Here is a 17,273-nt window from a genome sequence, read left to right on the forward strand (position 1 = left end):
ACAAATTCTTTTCTTTTTTTTTTTTCTTTTTAGTCATAGTGCTCTGTAGAATGTGTTGTGATCTGTATCAGGAGAAAGGAAATTGACTTTGATTAAGTCACAGATGCTTGAAGAATTGGTTAATATAATTCTTTATGTATTTAAGCATATCCTCATTTAGTTAGGACAACAACATTATGATAAAGGCAAGTTAGGAATTAACTTTTTGATTTGTAGTCTGATATTCTATTACACACACACACACACACACACACTTATTGCAGTTTTTTTATTTGTTAAGTAATTTTGGATATATGTTACAGGTACCAGATAGAGAAGAAACTGAATCCTTTCAAGCTTACACCCTTCATGGTCAACTCTGTCCTTTCAGAAGGGAAAGCAGGGTTTACAAGGGCCAAATTAGTTTGCAAGACTTTAGAAAACTACTTTGCTTCTGCTGATGAAGATCTAAACATTGAACATGTGCCTATATGGTGGAAGAACAGTCAGGGACAGAAGGTCATGGTAGATCACAATGAAAAGCAGGTAAGTGTTTAAACTGAAAAGCACTGTTTAGTGTTAGAAATTTAGATTTGAGTATGAATGTTGACATGGTGCACTCAGTGTTTTTTTGATTTATTTATTTTTTTCTAACGGTTCCTAAGTTTACTGGAGAAATGGCAATAGCAGATATTAAAAGCACCCCTTGGCATTTTAAATTGTGTGCTAAGTAACTTGCAGATTAAAGAGCCCATCTCAGTGATCTTTTGATTTAAGATCTCAAAGTATTCTTCTTAACCTTTATTTTTCAGTTTCCTGGAGACTTGTTCATATAGCAGCTGTTCCTCATGAGGATATAATAGTTCAAAAAATAAGTTGAATTGATGTATTTGTTTTCTTACCTTTTAGAGGACTATCCCCTATATATATATATATATATATATATATATATATATATATATATATATATATATATATTTTTTTTTTTTTTTTTTTTAAACAAGAAAAAGATGAAAAACCTAGCACAGCCAGTCAGTACAAATCTGTTATGTACAACAGTTGGAGCTTTCTTTTCTAGAAAGGTATAAAGTGGGAGCATCTTCTCAGATCTCTCTTTTGGAGGTATTTGGAGAACAGCTAGTATGTGCTGGTGCTCTATCCTCTGTGCTAGTCTCAGCTGCCCCCTTCAGAGCACTTCTTTCATATATGCTTGTTTTTTTTTTTTAGAATTTAGCAATACTGACTTTTGATTTATATGTGTTTATGTTTATGTAGTTGTTTGTAAGTATATATGTATGATGATATACATCTGTAGATGTATATATGTTGCCTCTGTTTACTTCATTGTATATTAGTTCATATGAATCTTTCCTTGCTTCTCTGCATTTCTTTTAAGACATTATGTTCATATACTACCATTTGGCCATTCTTTATCTATGGACACTATTTTGTTTCCTATTTTTTGCTATTACAAAATCTTTTGCTAAAAATATTTTATAGTATATGGGGACTTAATACTGGTCCTCCTTGGACCAGTAAAATGAAATACCTGATTCAAAGTCACTTAGTCACTTTATTTACATAATTTCAAATTATTTTCCAAAATGGTTGAAATAATTAATAGCTCCACCAGCAGTGGCCCAATGTAATTATTTTCCCTCTATTTTCATCTGACAGTATCATCTTTGTCAATTTGTAGGATATGAGATAAAACCCCAGAATTATTTTGATTTACATATTTCCTATTATTTAAACCATTTTTTAGAAGGTTGTTAGTAGTTTGTAAATTGGTCTTTTGAAAACTGTTTGTTCATATCCTTTGACTACTTAGTTATTGGGCAATGATATTGGTTTTATGTTTATACCTATTATTTGTTTATTTATCTTGGATCCCAAATCCTAATCAGAGAGTTTGATAACAAAGGATTTTTTTTTCCATTTGACTACTTTCCTTCTTATTCTAGATCCATTAAATTTTTTTTTCAGTTTCATGTAAACATGTTACTATTTTATCTTTTGTAATTGCCTCTATCCCTTCCTTGTGATTTGTTGTTTGAGAAGTAAATGACCTGCTTCTCATCTAATTTTTTTATAACATGAATTATTATAAAATAAAGATCTTAGCTGTTGTTCATCCTTTGTTTTCTTTCCTTTTTTTTTTGAGTCAATAGCTTTTTATTTTTCCAAATACATGCAAAAATAGTTTTATCATCTATCTTTGCAAAACCTTGTTTTCCACATTTTTTTCTCCTTCCCTCCCTCTGTACCAGCAAGCAGTCCAATATAGATTAAACGTGTAATTCTTTTAAACATATTATCATATTCATTATGCTGCACAAGAAAAATCCGATCAAAAGGGAAAAAAAAACCAAAGCGAGCAAACAACAGCAACAACAAAAAAGATGAAAATGCTATATGCTTTGATTCACAATCCGTGTCTCATAGTTCTCTCTCTGGATATGGATTGCTCTTCACATCACAACTCTTCTGGAATTGTCTTGAATCACCTCATTTTAATTTTAATGTCATTTGTTCATTTAAAATATACTGTGGAATATGGTGTAAAATGTCCGTCTAAGACTAATTTCTAATAATCTGCTATAATCATTTTGACTATTGACTGTCTAAAGAAAAGTAAAGTGAAGTATGTGTCTGAGAATTTAGTCTGGTAGCATTTCTGTGAAGGGCAGCAGATAGATTGGGAAGTGAAGGGATTTAAGGCAGTGTAGTTAATTATGAGGGTTTTTTTTGGGGGGGTAGTTTTTGTTGTTGTTTTGTTATATCAGGTGAGAAGTGAGGAGATCCTTAAATAGACTAATAGCCAGCTATATGAATAGTGAGAAAGGCAGAAAGGTAGGAAATAAAATGTTGAATTTAGAAACATCAAGTAGGGCTGGAATTTAAAATGTTTGAAGGAAAAGTAATGTGTAATAAGTATGTTAAGGTAGGTGAGCTAGGTTGTAAATGTTGTTATGTGAAATAATTTGTATTTTATCTTGAAAGAAATAAAGAACCATTGAATTTCTATCAGAACTCTATAGACATATGACATAGTCTCATACTCTTTGCTAAAGATATGCTATTTTAATCTTTTTATTTTTTACTTATTGCTTTTGTTCATTCCCAAATACAGGCTTTGAAGGCCTTTGGTCTAGTTTGAACCTAAGCCTTTAGATTGGCTTTGAAGTATATATTATGTTGAATTGCAAATTCAAAAAAGTAGTTTAAGTGCTGCCAAAGGTTAGGTGAGAGCTTAGCTTAATTAAAGTGCTCGATTTGCGGTCCCAGTGATGCAAGATAAAGTCTTGTAGTTCTTACTACAAGATGTATTCACACTCCTCAAAGTACCACTCATTGAATTACACCTTGTAACAGTGATTAAGATAGAAAGGGAACAGTAGTAGTTCTGGAAAATTAAATAGTATGTTAAGCAAATTTAATATTATTTGTATTTTTTTAAGTAGGTTGGTCTGACTCAGATTGGTAGATTCAATGTTGAAACAAATGAAACAATTGTGATAGAACAAAATGAAATAGTACTAGATAACTCAACAGTTAACAAAATATGGTTTATTTATTCATAGTGTAGAATAGAGTTCTTTTTCTTTTTTACATTTTTAAAGTTAATTTTTTAATTATAACTTTTTTTTTTTTTTTTTTGACAGTACATATGCATGGGTAATTTTTTTACAACATTATCCCTTGCACTCACTTCTATTCTGAATTTTCCCTCCTTCCCTTCCCCTACATAGCAGGCAGTCCCATACATGTTAAATGTGTTATAGTATATCCTAGATACAATATATGCAGAACCGAATTTCTTGTTGCACAGGAAGAATTGGATTCAGAAGGTAAAAATAACCTGGGAAGAAAAACAAAAATGCTAACAGTTTATACTCATTTCCCAGTGTTCCTTCTCTGGGTGTAGCTGATTCTGTCCATCACTGATCAATTGGAACTGGATTAGCTCTTCTCTATGTTGAAGAAATCCACTTCCATCAGCATACATCCTCATACAGTATCATTGTTGAAGTGTATAATGATCTTCTGGTTCTGCTCGTTTCACTCAGCATCAGTTGATGTAAGTCTCTGCAAGCCTCTCTGTATTCCTCCTGTTGGTCATTTCTTACAGAGCATTAATATTCCATAACCTTCATACACCACAATTTATTCAGCCATTCTCCAATTGATGAGCATACATTCATTTTCCAGTTTCTAGCCATTACAAAAAGAGCTGCCACAAACATTCTTGCACATACAGGCCCCTTTCCCTTCTTTAGTATTTCTTTGGGATATAAGCCCAGAAGTAGCAATAGAGTTCTTTTTCAACAAGCAAAGCACTTAGCTTGGATAGATTGAGCCCCTCCTTGCCTAGGATTTCAACTCCACTTCAGTAGCCCTTTATTTCTATGGTCGAGTTTCCCTATCTAGATTTCAGAGGTTTTGACACAAGAAATTTTTGACCAATTCCCTGGTATAGTAAAATACTGGGGATGACTTTGTTGCTTTTTAGGGGAAAAAAGTTGTCTAACCCACAAGGGGGTTGAGAAAGAGGAAACTTTGGTAGTGTAAGTGGGACCTTTCTTCCTGTCTTTGATCTCCTTGAGGGTCTATGCTTAGCATTAGAATTTCAGGTTCAAAAAGAACAAGGGCACTTGATTCACTTTTTTGTTGATGTTGAGTTGTTTCAATTGTGTCCAACTCTGTGTGATCCCATTTGGGTTTTCTTGGCCAGGATACTAGAGTGGTTTGCCATTTCCTTTTCCAGCTCATTTTACAGATGAGCAAACTGATTCAAATAGGATGAGGTGACTCCCAGGTCACGTAATTAGTAAATAAGTATCTGAGACTGAATTTGAACTCATGAAGATGAGCTCCTGACTCAGGCGTGGTGTTCTGTCCACAATGCCAGCTAAGTGCCCTTTGCTTCTTTAGCATAATATTAAACTTCTTTCCAGAATAGTTAGAGTTCCATCAACAGTGTTCTGTCATTGGGGAGGACAGAGTCAGACTGGAGAGAGGATGATCGGTGAGGAGGGTCTTGGAGTCCTTCATGTGGGAGTCTGGTCTGTTGTGATATAATGAGAAGAGAGAAGAGGGTAAAAGTCAGCAATGTGGGGAAGCTAGGATTGGTAAGACTTGGTGTAGTGATAAGCTGGAAAGGAGTGATAGCAAGTCATTTTCCTTCTCTAGGCATCTGTGTAGTCATCTGTAAAATGAAATCATTAGAACCTATGGGACTTTTAGGGCCCTACTAAGTTTAAAACTATGATTCTATGATTAACTGGGCTCAGTGACAGAAAGTAAAGAGCAGAGAAAATAATCTTTGAGGAAGGAGGGAGGAGTGGAAAAGAACTGTGAGATAGGTAGATGATTTTATTATCTCCATTTTATAACTGAGAAAGCTGATGCAGCTTTCCTAATATCACATAGGTAATATGAATCTGAAGCTGAATTTGAACTCTAATCAGCTTGACCAGCCTTATGGTGGATCTCCTGCCTTCATCACTTCTCCATAAGACCAAGGACTCGGGCTGGTCCCGAGACCCTTCAGAGAGCTAGTCTGGGACACTATGTTTTAATCCACCCCAATGTGGGGGTTCTAGAAAGCAGGACATTACATTGAGATGTGCAGACTGCTGACTGGCTAACTGACTGAGACTGCTGATGCAGACTGGGAGACTGAAGGAGACAATAAAGACTTTGGACTTTATCCCTGACTATTCTCGTGGTGATATTCTGCTGAGACCAAGGCTAGTCCGAAGGCCCTCCAGAAAGCTAGCCCAGACATTACAGTTTTGGGCTTTGTTTCTGCACATATTTGGGGAAACCTATATTAAATGTATAACCCAAATTAATTCACCAACTTCTGCAATCTACCTCTATTACCTTGCCTTAAATTTAGATATTTAAGAGTTTTCAATTTTAGCATTTTTTGGGTTTGCTCTATGTTCATTCTTTCTTCCTTGCCATTTTTGTTGTTTTTGTTCTTCCTGTTCCATTTTGTTATTTAGTCCTTCTTTGAGATTTTTTTACCATTCCTTCTGTAAGTTTTAATAGTCATCATTTTTAATTCTTCATTTAGCATTTTTACTTATTTTTATGAATATCATAAGAGAATTTTTCACTATTATTACATCATATCTTTAAGGCAGCAACTAGCTAGAGCTTGCAGAATTTAGCATCAAACAAACTCAAATAATTATTTAATGATAATGATTTAAAGCTCAGCTTTATTACCTTAATTTATTTAAGTTGAACATATCAAATAAGTAGCTCTAGGGTTAATGGCTTTGGTTAGTCTGCAAATTTCAGCTTTATATATAATGTTTTTATTTTATTTGATATAGATCTTTTCTCTCTTCTCTCTGTTCTTTGATGTATAAATCTTTACCTTCCTTTCTGCCCCCCTAAAATGCCATTGTATCTTTCCCACCCATTTAACAAAAATCTATATAAAGTTGCAAAAACTGATGCTGAGGCCTACTGGTTTTTGTATAGCATAAGTCTGAACTTCGAATATATAAGAAGTGGTTTTTAAAATGTTTCTACATGTTAATAATTTTGATTGGGGGCAGCTAGGTGGTGCAGTGGATAGAGCACCAGCCTTGAATTCAGGAGGACCCGAGTTCAAATCTGGTCTCAGACACTTAACACTTCCTAGCTGTGTGACCCTGGGCAAGACACTTAACCCCAGCCTCAGGGGGGAAAAAATAATAATTTTGATTGGCAGTAGTACCTATCAGTGAATCCTTAGACATTTTTATATTATGGTTGTTTTATTTTCTTTTACATGCATTGTAATTAGTCTAAGCTCTGGAACTTCCTGTGTTAGATTGGTAGGAAGGAGACAATTTATTAAATGTTTACTATATAGTAGGCTTGGCACTAAGCTCTGAGCATATAAATCCTGCCCTCAAGAAGCCTTCATTATTTTTTTTTTTCCTTTTTTCACCAAAAATGTTTAATATGAATATTGTTAAATATTTAGCATGAAGCTTCTATCCATATAGTAAGAATGGGTACAAGTGAAGCCATCTTTCAATAAGTTTCTCTTGTCTCAGTACTTAAATGACTGCCTTTTTCTGGGCCTAGGAAACTAGCTTTCTATAGAACTTTACAGAAAACAGAATCATAACAATGTGCCACCATATTATTTCTTACAGCTGGATTTTTCCAACATGATGCTTGTAAATTATATTGCAGTTATCAGATTTTCACTTTTGGAGATGACATGGATTGCCCAGAAGTAGTAAATTGTGCTTTAGTTTTTGCTACTATAATAATAGGCATTGTATTAATAACAGAATGTTTGTAAAAACAAACAAACAAACAAACAAAAACTTTGTAATTAACAAGGTCTTCCACACAGAACATATTTGAATAGAAAGATAGTTGGAGAAACATTGGCCAGGCACACATGAGACGGATATTCTAGCCCTGAATGTGCCACTAATAGGTTACCTTGGCCAAGTACTTTTTCCTTTCCTGAGCTTGTTTTCCACATCTGTCATGTGAAAAGTGTGAAGACAGTGAGTATATTGGCTTATGTCACATAAGCGGTCTGGCTTATGGCTATTAGGTTCTTTCAGTGAACATTCTATGGCTCTGGGGGTCCACAGGCCCTTCCAGCTCTGATTCTCAGGTCAGATACTGTGGTGACTCTAAGGGATTTTTTAGCCTAAACATTTTGGCGGTCTCCAACTCTTTCATTTTATGATTCTTTATCTTATCACTTTGGATTCTCACTCTAAGGTAGGCAGGGAAGATTGTTGTCTTCCCTGTAGTTTGATGTATGCAATTGCTTATTATAAAAACCTTATTACAGTACATATGCTTCTGAAAATTTTTATTTAAGATTACCTTGCTTAAACCAGCTATATCTTAGGGAATTAAATAGTATGAATGGTGTTTTTTTTGTGTGTGTGTGTTGTTTTTTTTTTTTTAAGTTTTCTTCTCTCAAGATACTTCTTAGAAACTCCCAGACATTCAGGTTTAACCTTACATGAATAAATTTGTCGTTTTTTTTTTTTTTTGTTTTTTTTTTTTTACTAAATATCTGCTTCTAGTTTGCCTAATATTGTTGATCCCATTCTTTTTTTTTTTTTTTTTTTTTATTTCCTAAGCTGTTATTTCAGTAGAGATTCATTTTCAGGGATGTAAAATTTGATTGGTTGAAGGTTTGGCTGTTCATCTGGTATCAAATCCAATCATTTCAAAAATTTTCTGGGTAGTCAGAATTTTGACACTGGGCTCTGCTTCGCCTTCTGAGCCTGGACAGGCCAGTGGCATTGGAGAGTGAAGCTTTATGAGGAATGAGCAGAGGCATTCCCACCTCCCACCCACTGTGAGGTAGTCCCAGCTACAGTCCCCATTTCTGTCTCCCAAGAACCTATTTCTATATGTGCTTCCAAGAGCACAGATAAAAGGGAGCAGATGAAAGAAGGCTGGGGCAGGAAATGATGGGACCCAAACTTGAATGAAGTCACACTTTTCAGGACCTTCCACAAATAGAGACTTAGGATGGAAGAAAGGGTTTGACTTTGCAGAAAGATATTCTAAATTCCAAATTAAGAATTAGGAGGTCCCAGTATTGAGGGAGGTTCCAGAATGATCCAATAGGAACTGGGACATGGTTGTGAAATCTACAGAATCATGAACAGAAAGTGAAGGCTGGCCAGTCTATATTTTAGAGGTACCTTTATTTGTAACCTTATTTTTTCCTTCTAGAATTTTTCCATACTTGCTTTTATTTTATAGTATTTGTTCAAATATTGGGGCCCCTTATACTTATTAATTTCTTTAAGATTTCTGGTAATTCTCCTATGAGGTTTTTCTTGTTAGGATTTTATTATGGGAAGAATTTTCTCCCCATTGAATTATTATGGAATCATATCACAATGCAGAAATTTAGAGATAACCTAAATTAGAGTTTTTGACAAAGCTTGGAGTCAGAAAAATTGCATTGGAGAGATGATTTTTGAACATAAAATTTTAAAATGTACTGACCTACTCAAATAAATTTATTATCTCATGCTGGCTTTGATTAAGATTGAGTAGACATGTTAGAACAAATTATTAAATAGACCAAGTTATAGAATTAAACACTGAATTTAAAAACCCAACTTAGAAAAATATAAAGCTAAATTTTAAAGAAGTTATAATGGACTAATTAAGAGTAGAAGACTTAAATGTCCTGAAGATAATCAGAAATTCAAAGCCTAGAGAATCCTTTCCACAAATTTAGCTATATCCCCCAGAAGAGTTAAAATTTTTTGTAGATGCTTTATTTGCTTTTTCCTCTCTTATCTCAGGAATGCCAACCCTTTCTATAGTACTATCATTCCATGAGTCAAATTTTAGCCAGATGAGATTGACATTAACAGAAGATAGCCATATATTTAGGAGAAATGACATGATACAATTCAATAAAATGAAATACAAAATTCTTATAAGGTTTTTTCCCCTGCCTTCATTTTTTGGTCATTCTTTTTATTTGATGCATTTGTGGTTGTTTTTAAACAGACTTAGTTGTGATCAGTTTCACAGCCATTTTGTCTAGACATCTCTACAACATCTTTCCCCATTTCTCCTTCCATACTATTGCCACCTTAGTTCAGAATCTCAGCACTTCTCATCCAGACTGCTTTTTAATCTGGCTCCCTCTTTATGGGTTCTTTTAATCTTTCCTTTACAAAACTGCCAAAATAGTTTTCTTGAGACACTGGACTATTTTTATAAACTTTCAGTAATCTATAATACAAAACATCCCTAGTGATCTGCATACAACCCTAACTACCTTTTTAATCCCTATTTCATTAGAAAGCAATCCAAGTTTCTGCCAAACTAGTCTTTTTCCTACTTTTATGTTCTTACATTTTCAATGACTTTCAGAATAATTTTCTTTCTTTAAGCATTAATTTAGATACAACTCTTTACTGGAAATCTACATTAATCTTTTAATTGCGAAGGTTCTTTCCTTTCTTAAATTTTTTTTAGAGTAATTTGAAGCTTTTCTCATTGCTGTCTAAATAGAATATAAGCTCCTTTAGGATATGAATTGTTCATTTACAAAAAAAAAAAAAAAAATCCTTTATATCCCCAGTTTCTACACAGTGTCTTATACATAAGATCAAATTAGTATGTATAAAGTTTTTTGCAAATCTGAAAGTTCCACCCCAGGTTTTCCCAAAAGTCTCAGTTCAGTCTTGAGTTATATTTGCTAACTGCTAGTTATTTCTTTTATTATTGCTATTGTTATTACTACCTAGGATTTGCTTAAGAAATGTTTGAATATTAAATGAATGGTGAGACTAATCCTTTTAATTTTTCATTTGTTATCATTGTTTTCCAATAGCTATATATGCAGACCATTTGATAACTTGGAACTGTGATGAAGTTTTTTCCCTAACTCTTGAAACTTGATCATAGATTAAGAGTGGGGTGTTTGTAATCTTTTTTATGACAGTGGACCTTCACAAACTGGTGAAGCCAGTGAATCCTAACAACAGTTTTTTTTTTTTTAATTATTATTAATTTTATAATTATAAAAAAAATTTTTTTGACAGTACATATGCATGAGTAATTTTTTTAAAATAACATTATCCCTTGTATTCATTTTTCCAAATTTTCCCCTCCCTCCCTCTACTTCCTCCCCTAGATGACAGGCAATCCCATATATTTTACATGTGTTACAGTATAACCTAGATACAATATATGTGTAACAACTGTTTTTTAATGTATAAAATAAAATATATAAGGTTACAAAGGAAACCTATTATTTTGAAATATAATAATCAGAAAATTTTTAATGGTATTTTATTTTTACAAATGCATGCAAATGTAGTTTTCCATATTCACCTTTGCAAAACCTTATATTCCAAATTTTTCTCCTCTTTTCCTTCCTGCCCCCTCTCCAAGATAGTAAACAATAATCAGAATATATTTTTTTAAATTCCTGCATCCCAGCTTAAGAAGCTCTGGTTTAGAGCTTGATAGAACCTTAAGGCTTCATTTTGTAATCAAATAAACAGGAGCCCAGAGCTAAGTTTAAGTAATTTATTTAGAGTTACATACATAAAGAATAGCAGTCTGGATTTGAACTTAGGATCTCTGACTCTTTAAATCCAAGACTCCACACTAATATTGCCTACTTAGACTATTATTATTTAAATTTTTTTTAATAGTCTTTCTTCCATTTTAGTGATTTTTTTTTTTTTTTACATATGTTTTCCCTTTATTCCATACAGGCAAATTTGATATTAATATCAGTATATGGAACTACTGGGTACATTGTTTATTATAACAATGTTAGAAAGAATCTGTAGCTCCTCATCAAGTATAGCGATCTACAAGAAGTTCTCTGTACCCATCGTCTTTTCTTTTTGATGAGTCAGTAATCATTGGCCTGCAAAACTGTATTTTTAATATCTTATAAATTTTAAAAACTAACTTTCATTTACTTCATTTTCTGTGTCCCCCTTTTCCTCTTCCTTGCTTTCCTTGCTTTTTATTCTAATATAGAATAAATGGGTATAGAGGATAGACGAGTTTACACAGAACTTGGACTTATTTCTAATCAGAATTCTAGTTTGATTTGTAAGAAGCTATTGTGGATTGTGCCCGTAGTCTTCATTTTGGAACCCAATTTTGATACAATATGCTTTGCTATCTAGAATGGTGCGTTTGAAGCAGCCAGACTTTGGGAGAAAATGAAAAAGTTGGAAGAATGCAGAGAAGAGGCATATCACATGACTCATGATGGTATGGGAAGTTTTATCATGAGTTTTATATGTGGAATATACCTTGTTTATTCTGAAGATTTGAACCTAACCTCTTGTCTCTTTTAGGCTATTTGAAACTTTGGCAACTTAGCAAGCCTTCTTTTGGTGCATATGATGCCATCTTTGTGGATGAGGCCCAGGACTGTACTCCAGGTAATAAACAAACACAGGAATAAGTCTAAAATAAGTAGAAATTGTGCTCTTGCGTGCTTGTTCTCTGTTTCTCTGCCTTTCTCTCCTTTTGCACATAGACACACATATGTATATATGTATATATAATTTCTACATATATGTATATCAATATAGTTGTGGCATTGCAATTTTGACAGTCCTGATACTTAATGTATAGTCCTGAACAAATCTTTTAAATACTATTTAGAACTTGGTGTCTTCATCTCTAAAATAGACATAAAAACATTTTGTAAGCCCTACAAACCTTTCCACTTCCATTTTTATGAGGTAGCCTGGTATGTTGTGGCATGCTGAACTCGACAGAGTTGGCACTTGACTTTGAATCCTGGCTTTAACTCTTTCTAATCATGTGTATGTTTTACTGTGTCGATCTGAATTTCAATTTACTTTTTTATAAAAATGATACCTGCTTTATAGGATTGTTATGAGGAACATTTTTTGTAGGCCTAAAAGAGTCATATAAATATGAATTATTATTCATGCTTAAAAAGGAAACAGTGATTTAAATCAACCCCAAAACATTTGTGTCCTATTTTGAAGTATATCATGTTAAGGTAAATATACTTACTTTCTTACTTATATTTTGTGTCATATATTTGCTTTCTCTGAGAACCAGTCGGCTGATGGCAAAGGGTCACTAATCTTAGGATGAAAATTTTGTTACAGATAATATCCACATGGATATCAATTAACATGTGAATGCACAGCATGTATACACATGTGAATGTAGTTCTGAGGCATCTTGGTTTCCAATTGAGAATAAAACAGGCAGAACATGTTGGCTTGTTTTCTAAGGATACTTGTATTTGGTAAATGTTTGCTTCATTGCAGATTGTTAGCATATATAGAGAATAGTTTGTAGTCATAAAAAATATGTTCCTGATAAACTGCATGAATGACTACTAGGGTTTTGGTTTTGAATAATTTACTTAGTCCTTAAGAAAAGCAAAGAACAAGAAACATCTAAAATGCCCTGGCGGGCCTCACAAACTTTAGTTTCCTCTTTTTCTTATGAAGAATTTTTTCTTTTTGTTTTTTTGGTTATAGTTCCTTGATATCATACTCTTTTCTTCTTTTTGGTTGTAGCCATCATAGACATTATTCTATCCCAGCCTTGTGGAAAAATCTTTGTAGGGGACCCACACCAACAGATCTACACCTTTCGGTATGCTATTAATGCCCTATTTGCAGTGCCCCACACACATCTCTTCTATCTCACACAGGTAAGAACTTTCTCAACTTCCAAAACATTATTTTGATGTTTGTTTTTTTAATTGTACTTTCCTCCCTTTGCCCTTTTGTTTGTCCATCTGCGAATTAAGTGAAGATGGTCTTTGGAAAGGAATGGGGTTTCCTGGCAGTGGCCAAAGCCACACCATAACCTATAGCCTTAACTTTCCTTTTGATACAATGTGTACAACCCTTACCATTTTGGCTTGGCTGCTGTTACAGACACTTTAGGCCTCTCACATGGGTTCTTTTATGACCCATTACAAGATAAGATATAGTTTATCTTCAAGTATGGAGTAGCTCGATCTGTCAAACACTGGATTTGGAACCATAGCTCTTTGAAATAAGTTTTTTTGTTCAGTTGAGGAAAAGCTTTCAGATTTGTAAAAATTAAAAAGAACTAGTTAGTCAAACTGATCCTAAAGTCTCCACAATTTTTTATTTCAGCAGGATATTTATTAAGAATGTCACATGACCTACATTGAAGCCAAAAAAACCCCCACAAAAAGGTATGTGTGTGTGTGTGTGTGTGTGTGTGTGTGTGTGTGTTGGGATGGCACACTAATAACTGCAGAAAAAGTTAGAATGAGATATGTGAGCAGAAGAGGACCCACAGAGAGACCTAAGAGGATTCTTTTGGGAGGTTAGGAGAAGGTATTAGGGAAGGATTCATGAAGGTCTCATTTTTACAGTGTTTGAACATAAGGGAATGGTGAGTATAGAGAGAAGAAGTCATGAGGGCAAGGTGAGACTGGAAAACTGCAATAAGTTAGGTAGGCTAGAACATAAATGCATGGCAATTAGTAGTGATGGAAATGAATAGTTTTGAAATTGAGGGACAAGGGGAGTCCTCACATACTTTAAAGTTTACATGGCCCTACATCAGAGCCAGATAGCTGACTGTACAAACATGAATCCTTAAAAATGGCAGAGAACAGCAGAAGTCTGTCAAATATTTGGTACAGTATGCAGGGTTTGGAAAGTTTTTAGTTTTTTTTTTTTTATCTGTCTTAGATTCCTTTGACAGTCAGATTCAAATGCATAAAAGAATAGGATTACAAAGGAAATCAATTATAATGAAAGAAAGATGTAATTATTTTCTTATCCAAGTTCATGATCCTCATATCTCTGAAACTAAATCTATGGATTTCTGGGGGATCCTTGGATCCTAGATTAAGAACCTCTGTCTAGAGGAAGGTAGATAGAACACAAAAAGAGAATATTACCGTAGTATTTCTTTGAGAACAGGTCCTTAACCAAAGTTTAAAAAAGCAGCATGATGTAGTGGAAAGAAAGCCTAAGGGAATAGAGCTTCTAGATTCTGATTCTGTTTCCAGGGTCTACTACATATATGACCTAGGGCAAGTAATATAATCTTAACTTTTCATTTTACTTATCCGTAAAATGTGAGGGTTGAGTTAGATAACCTCTAAAATCTATGGTTCTGTGAAGATCCAGCTTTAGATTTCTTCTGTGATATCAAAATGAAGACAAAAGGAAAGAATGTATATAGATGAGTGTAATGTTCCTTTTCTCTAAATTGTAATCTTTCTCTGGGGAGCAGGTTTCTTAAGCTCTTGGAGGCAGCCTTAGTTTCAGTTCAGTCCAATAATCCCAAAATGCAGCCAGGAGTTTAAGTCCAAATCCTTTATTGTGTCCTTCAAAGTCTTAAATCTTTTCCTGGGGCCCGGTTGGCTCTACTAGAAGCCTATCTTTCTCCTTGGTTCCCCAGTGAGCTCTTGTCAGAATGTCTCTAGCCAGCTTCAGTCTCTAGCTCCCTCTGAATCCAAAGCCTCCAGCCAACATGAAGGTAGACGTGGGAATGAATCTGACTCTGCCTCCACATATGGGATTGTGGGTTTCCCAGAAATCAATCCTAGTTGTGAATCTCTCAAAAGTCCATGAGCAGGCTTTTCCTTTAGACTTGTGAATCCACTGAATCCTGGCTCTGAATCTCCTCGAGCTTCCCCAAAGTTCTCCTGGGAAGTCTTCTCCTTGACCCAATCCAGACTGACTCTCCCCACTGAATCCTGGCTCCTTATATCCTCCCAGAGAATGGGCTTGTGGGAACTCCTTAAAGGACCAATGATCGAACTCCTTTAAAGGTGTGAACTCTGAACTAGAGAACTGTCAAATTAGACAACCGACTTAGCACCTTGTAAGAATCCTAACAGACGAGAAATGAATAAAATTGAAAGAATTTGGATCATAGGTGAGGGAGATGGGAGAGGTCAAAGAATCATGACATCAAGATGTCTTGGAGGTGAATTAGATTTCTATGCTACTCATTTTGTACTCTCACCCTCCCTATATTCACTCCCAGCCCAGTGAGGCACTTTTAAAGTATCCTGTAACATCACAGGGAGCCAGGATTTGAATTCAGGAATTCTAATTCTATATCCAACATTGTTTTCACCACATCACACTGCCAGCATCCAGATACTACTTTATTTGTCTTCAATGATTGGGAAACCATTCCTTCATGAAACATTTTTAAATGCCAGATGGCTCTGAGGTTTCAGTCCTAAGTGACTGGGAAGAATGATGTTTGAAAACACACTGAATAGTTTGTTGGGAAACTACATAATAATCAGACTCCAGTTAGAGCCCCATCATCAGATTCATATCTAAAGACTTTCTTAACATGCTAGAGCATTCTGCAGCATTGAGAAACAGACAGCTAGATGATACAGATGGATAGAATGCTGAACCTGGAGTCAGGAAGAATTGAGATTAAATCTGCCTCAGACATTTACTTGCTCTCTGAACCTGGGCAAGCCTCTTAAATCTCTTCCCTCAGTCTCCTCATTTGTAAAATGAGGATAATAATAGCAACTAGCTCCCAGGGTTTTGTTTTAAGGGTCAAATTTGTAAACCAGTTGGCACACCTATTTGCACTATGCAAGTGCTGGTTATTATTATTAGTATTATAGCCTTTGAAAAACTAAAATCACTTTCATGTCATGTTTAGGGATGGTGGGTAGGAAAAATGGGCCTAGTGGTAGATTGCTTATCTCTTATACAAAGACGAGTCTTTCTAAGCTTGGAAAAGTTCATCCTCAGGTTTGTTATATAGAGTAGTGAATTTGTTCTCCATAGCAATCTTCTAAAACTTAAAAACTATGTATATCAATGGAGAAAGTGACCACTGAAGAAATTACAAGTCCTTAAAAGATAATAAATCGTAAATTTAAGTATATGTAGTTTTATTTTATTTTATTTTTTATATGAAAGTAATTTATTTTTTTAGAGTTATCAATTTTTTTATTATAGCTTTTAATTGACAGAACATATACATGGGTAATTTTTCAGCATTGTCCCTTGCACTCACTTCTGTTCCAACTTTTCCCCTCCTTCCCTCCATCCCCTCCCCTAGATGGCAGGCCGTCTCATACATGTTAAACATGTTAAAGTATATCTTAGATACAATATATGTGTATAGATACGTACAGTTCTCTTGTTGCATAAGAAAAATTGGATTCAGAAGGTAAAAATAACCTGGAGGAAAAAAACAAAAATGCAAGTAGTCCACATTCATTTCCCAGTGTTCCTTCTCTGGGTGTAGCTGAGAATCAGCTAGACAGAATGTCCATCATTGATCAATTGGAACTGATTTGGATCCTCTCACTGTAGAAGATAGCCACTTCCATCAGAATTGATCCCCATATAGTATTGTTGTTGAAGTGTATAATGATCTCCTGGTCCTGCTCATTTCACTCAGCATCAGTTCATGTAAGTCTCTCCAAACCTTTCTGAATTCATCCTGCTGGTCATTTCTTTTTTTTTTTTTTTTTTTTTTTTTTATTATTTTTTATTATTTTTTTTATTATATATATATATATATATATATATATATATATATATATATATATATATATATATATATATATATATATATATATATATATTTTATAATATTATCCCTTGTATTCATTTTTCCAAATTACCCCCCCTCCCTCTATTCCCTCCCCCCGACGACAGGCAATACCATACATTTTACATGTGTTACAATATAGTCTAGGTACAATACATGTGTGCGAATATCATTTTCTTGTTGCACAATAAACATTAGAATCCGAAGGTACATGC

At 34.2% G+C, this 17,273-nt stretch overlaps 1 protein-coding gene across 5 annotated transcripts in view; it reads left to right on the plus strand.

Annotated features, from left to right (window-relative positions):
* FBH1 (F-box DNA helicase 1) overlaps positions 1–17,273 on the plus strand; it is an 83,373-nt gene that overhangs the window by 48,645 nt on the left and 17,455 nt on the right. For all 5 annotated transcript variants that reach the window (XM_074269434.1, XM_074269433.1, XM_074269430.1 and 2 more), the window contains 4 exons: positions 303–525; positions 11,655–11,742; positions 11,829–11,915; positions 13,041–13,177. In XM_074269434.1, coding sequence (XP_074125535.1) covers positions 303–525; positions 11,655–11,742; positions 11,829–11,915; positions 13,041–13,177 — 535 coding nt within the window. The remainder of the gene's footprint in view (positions 1–302; positions 526–11,654; positions 11,743–11,828; positions 11,916–13,040; positions 13,178–17,273) is intronic.

Source organism: Sminthopsis crassicaudata, chromosome 5, assembly GCF_048593235.1.
Source record: "Sminthopsis crassicaudata isolate SCR6 chromosome 5, ASM4859323v1, whole genome shotgun sequence".
Taxonomy (NCBI): Eukaryota; Metazoa; Chordata; class Mammalia; order Dasyuromorphia; family Dasyuridae; genus Sminthopsis; species Sminthopsis crassicaudata.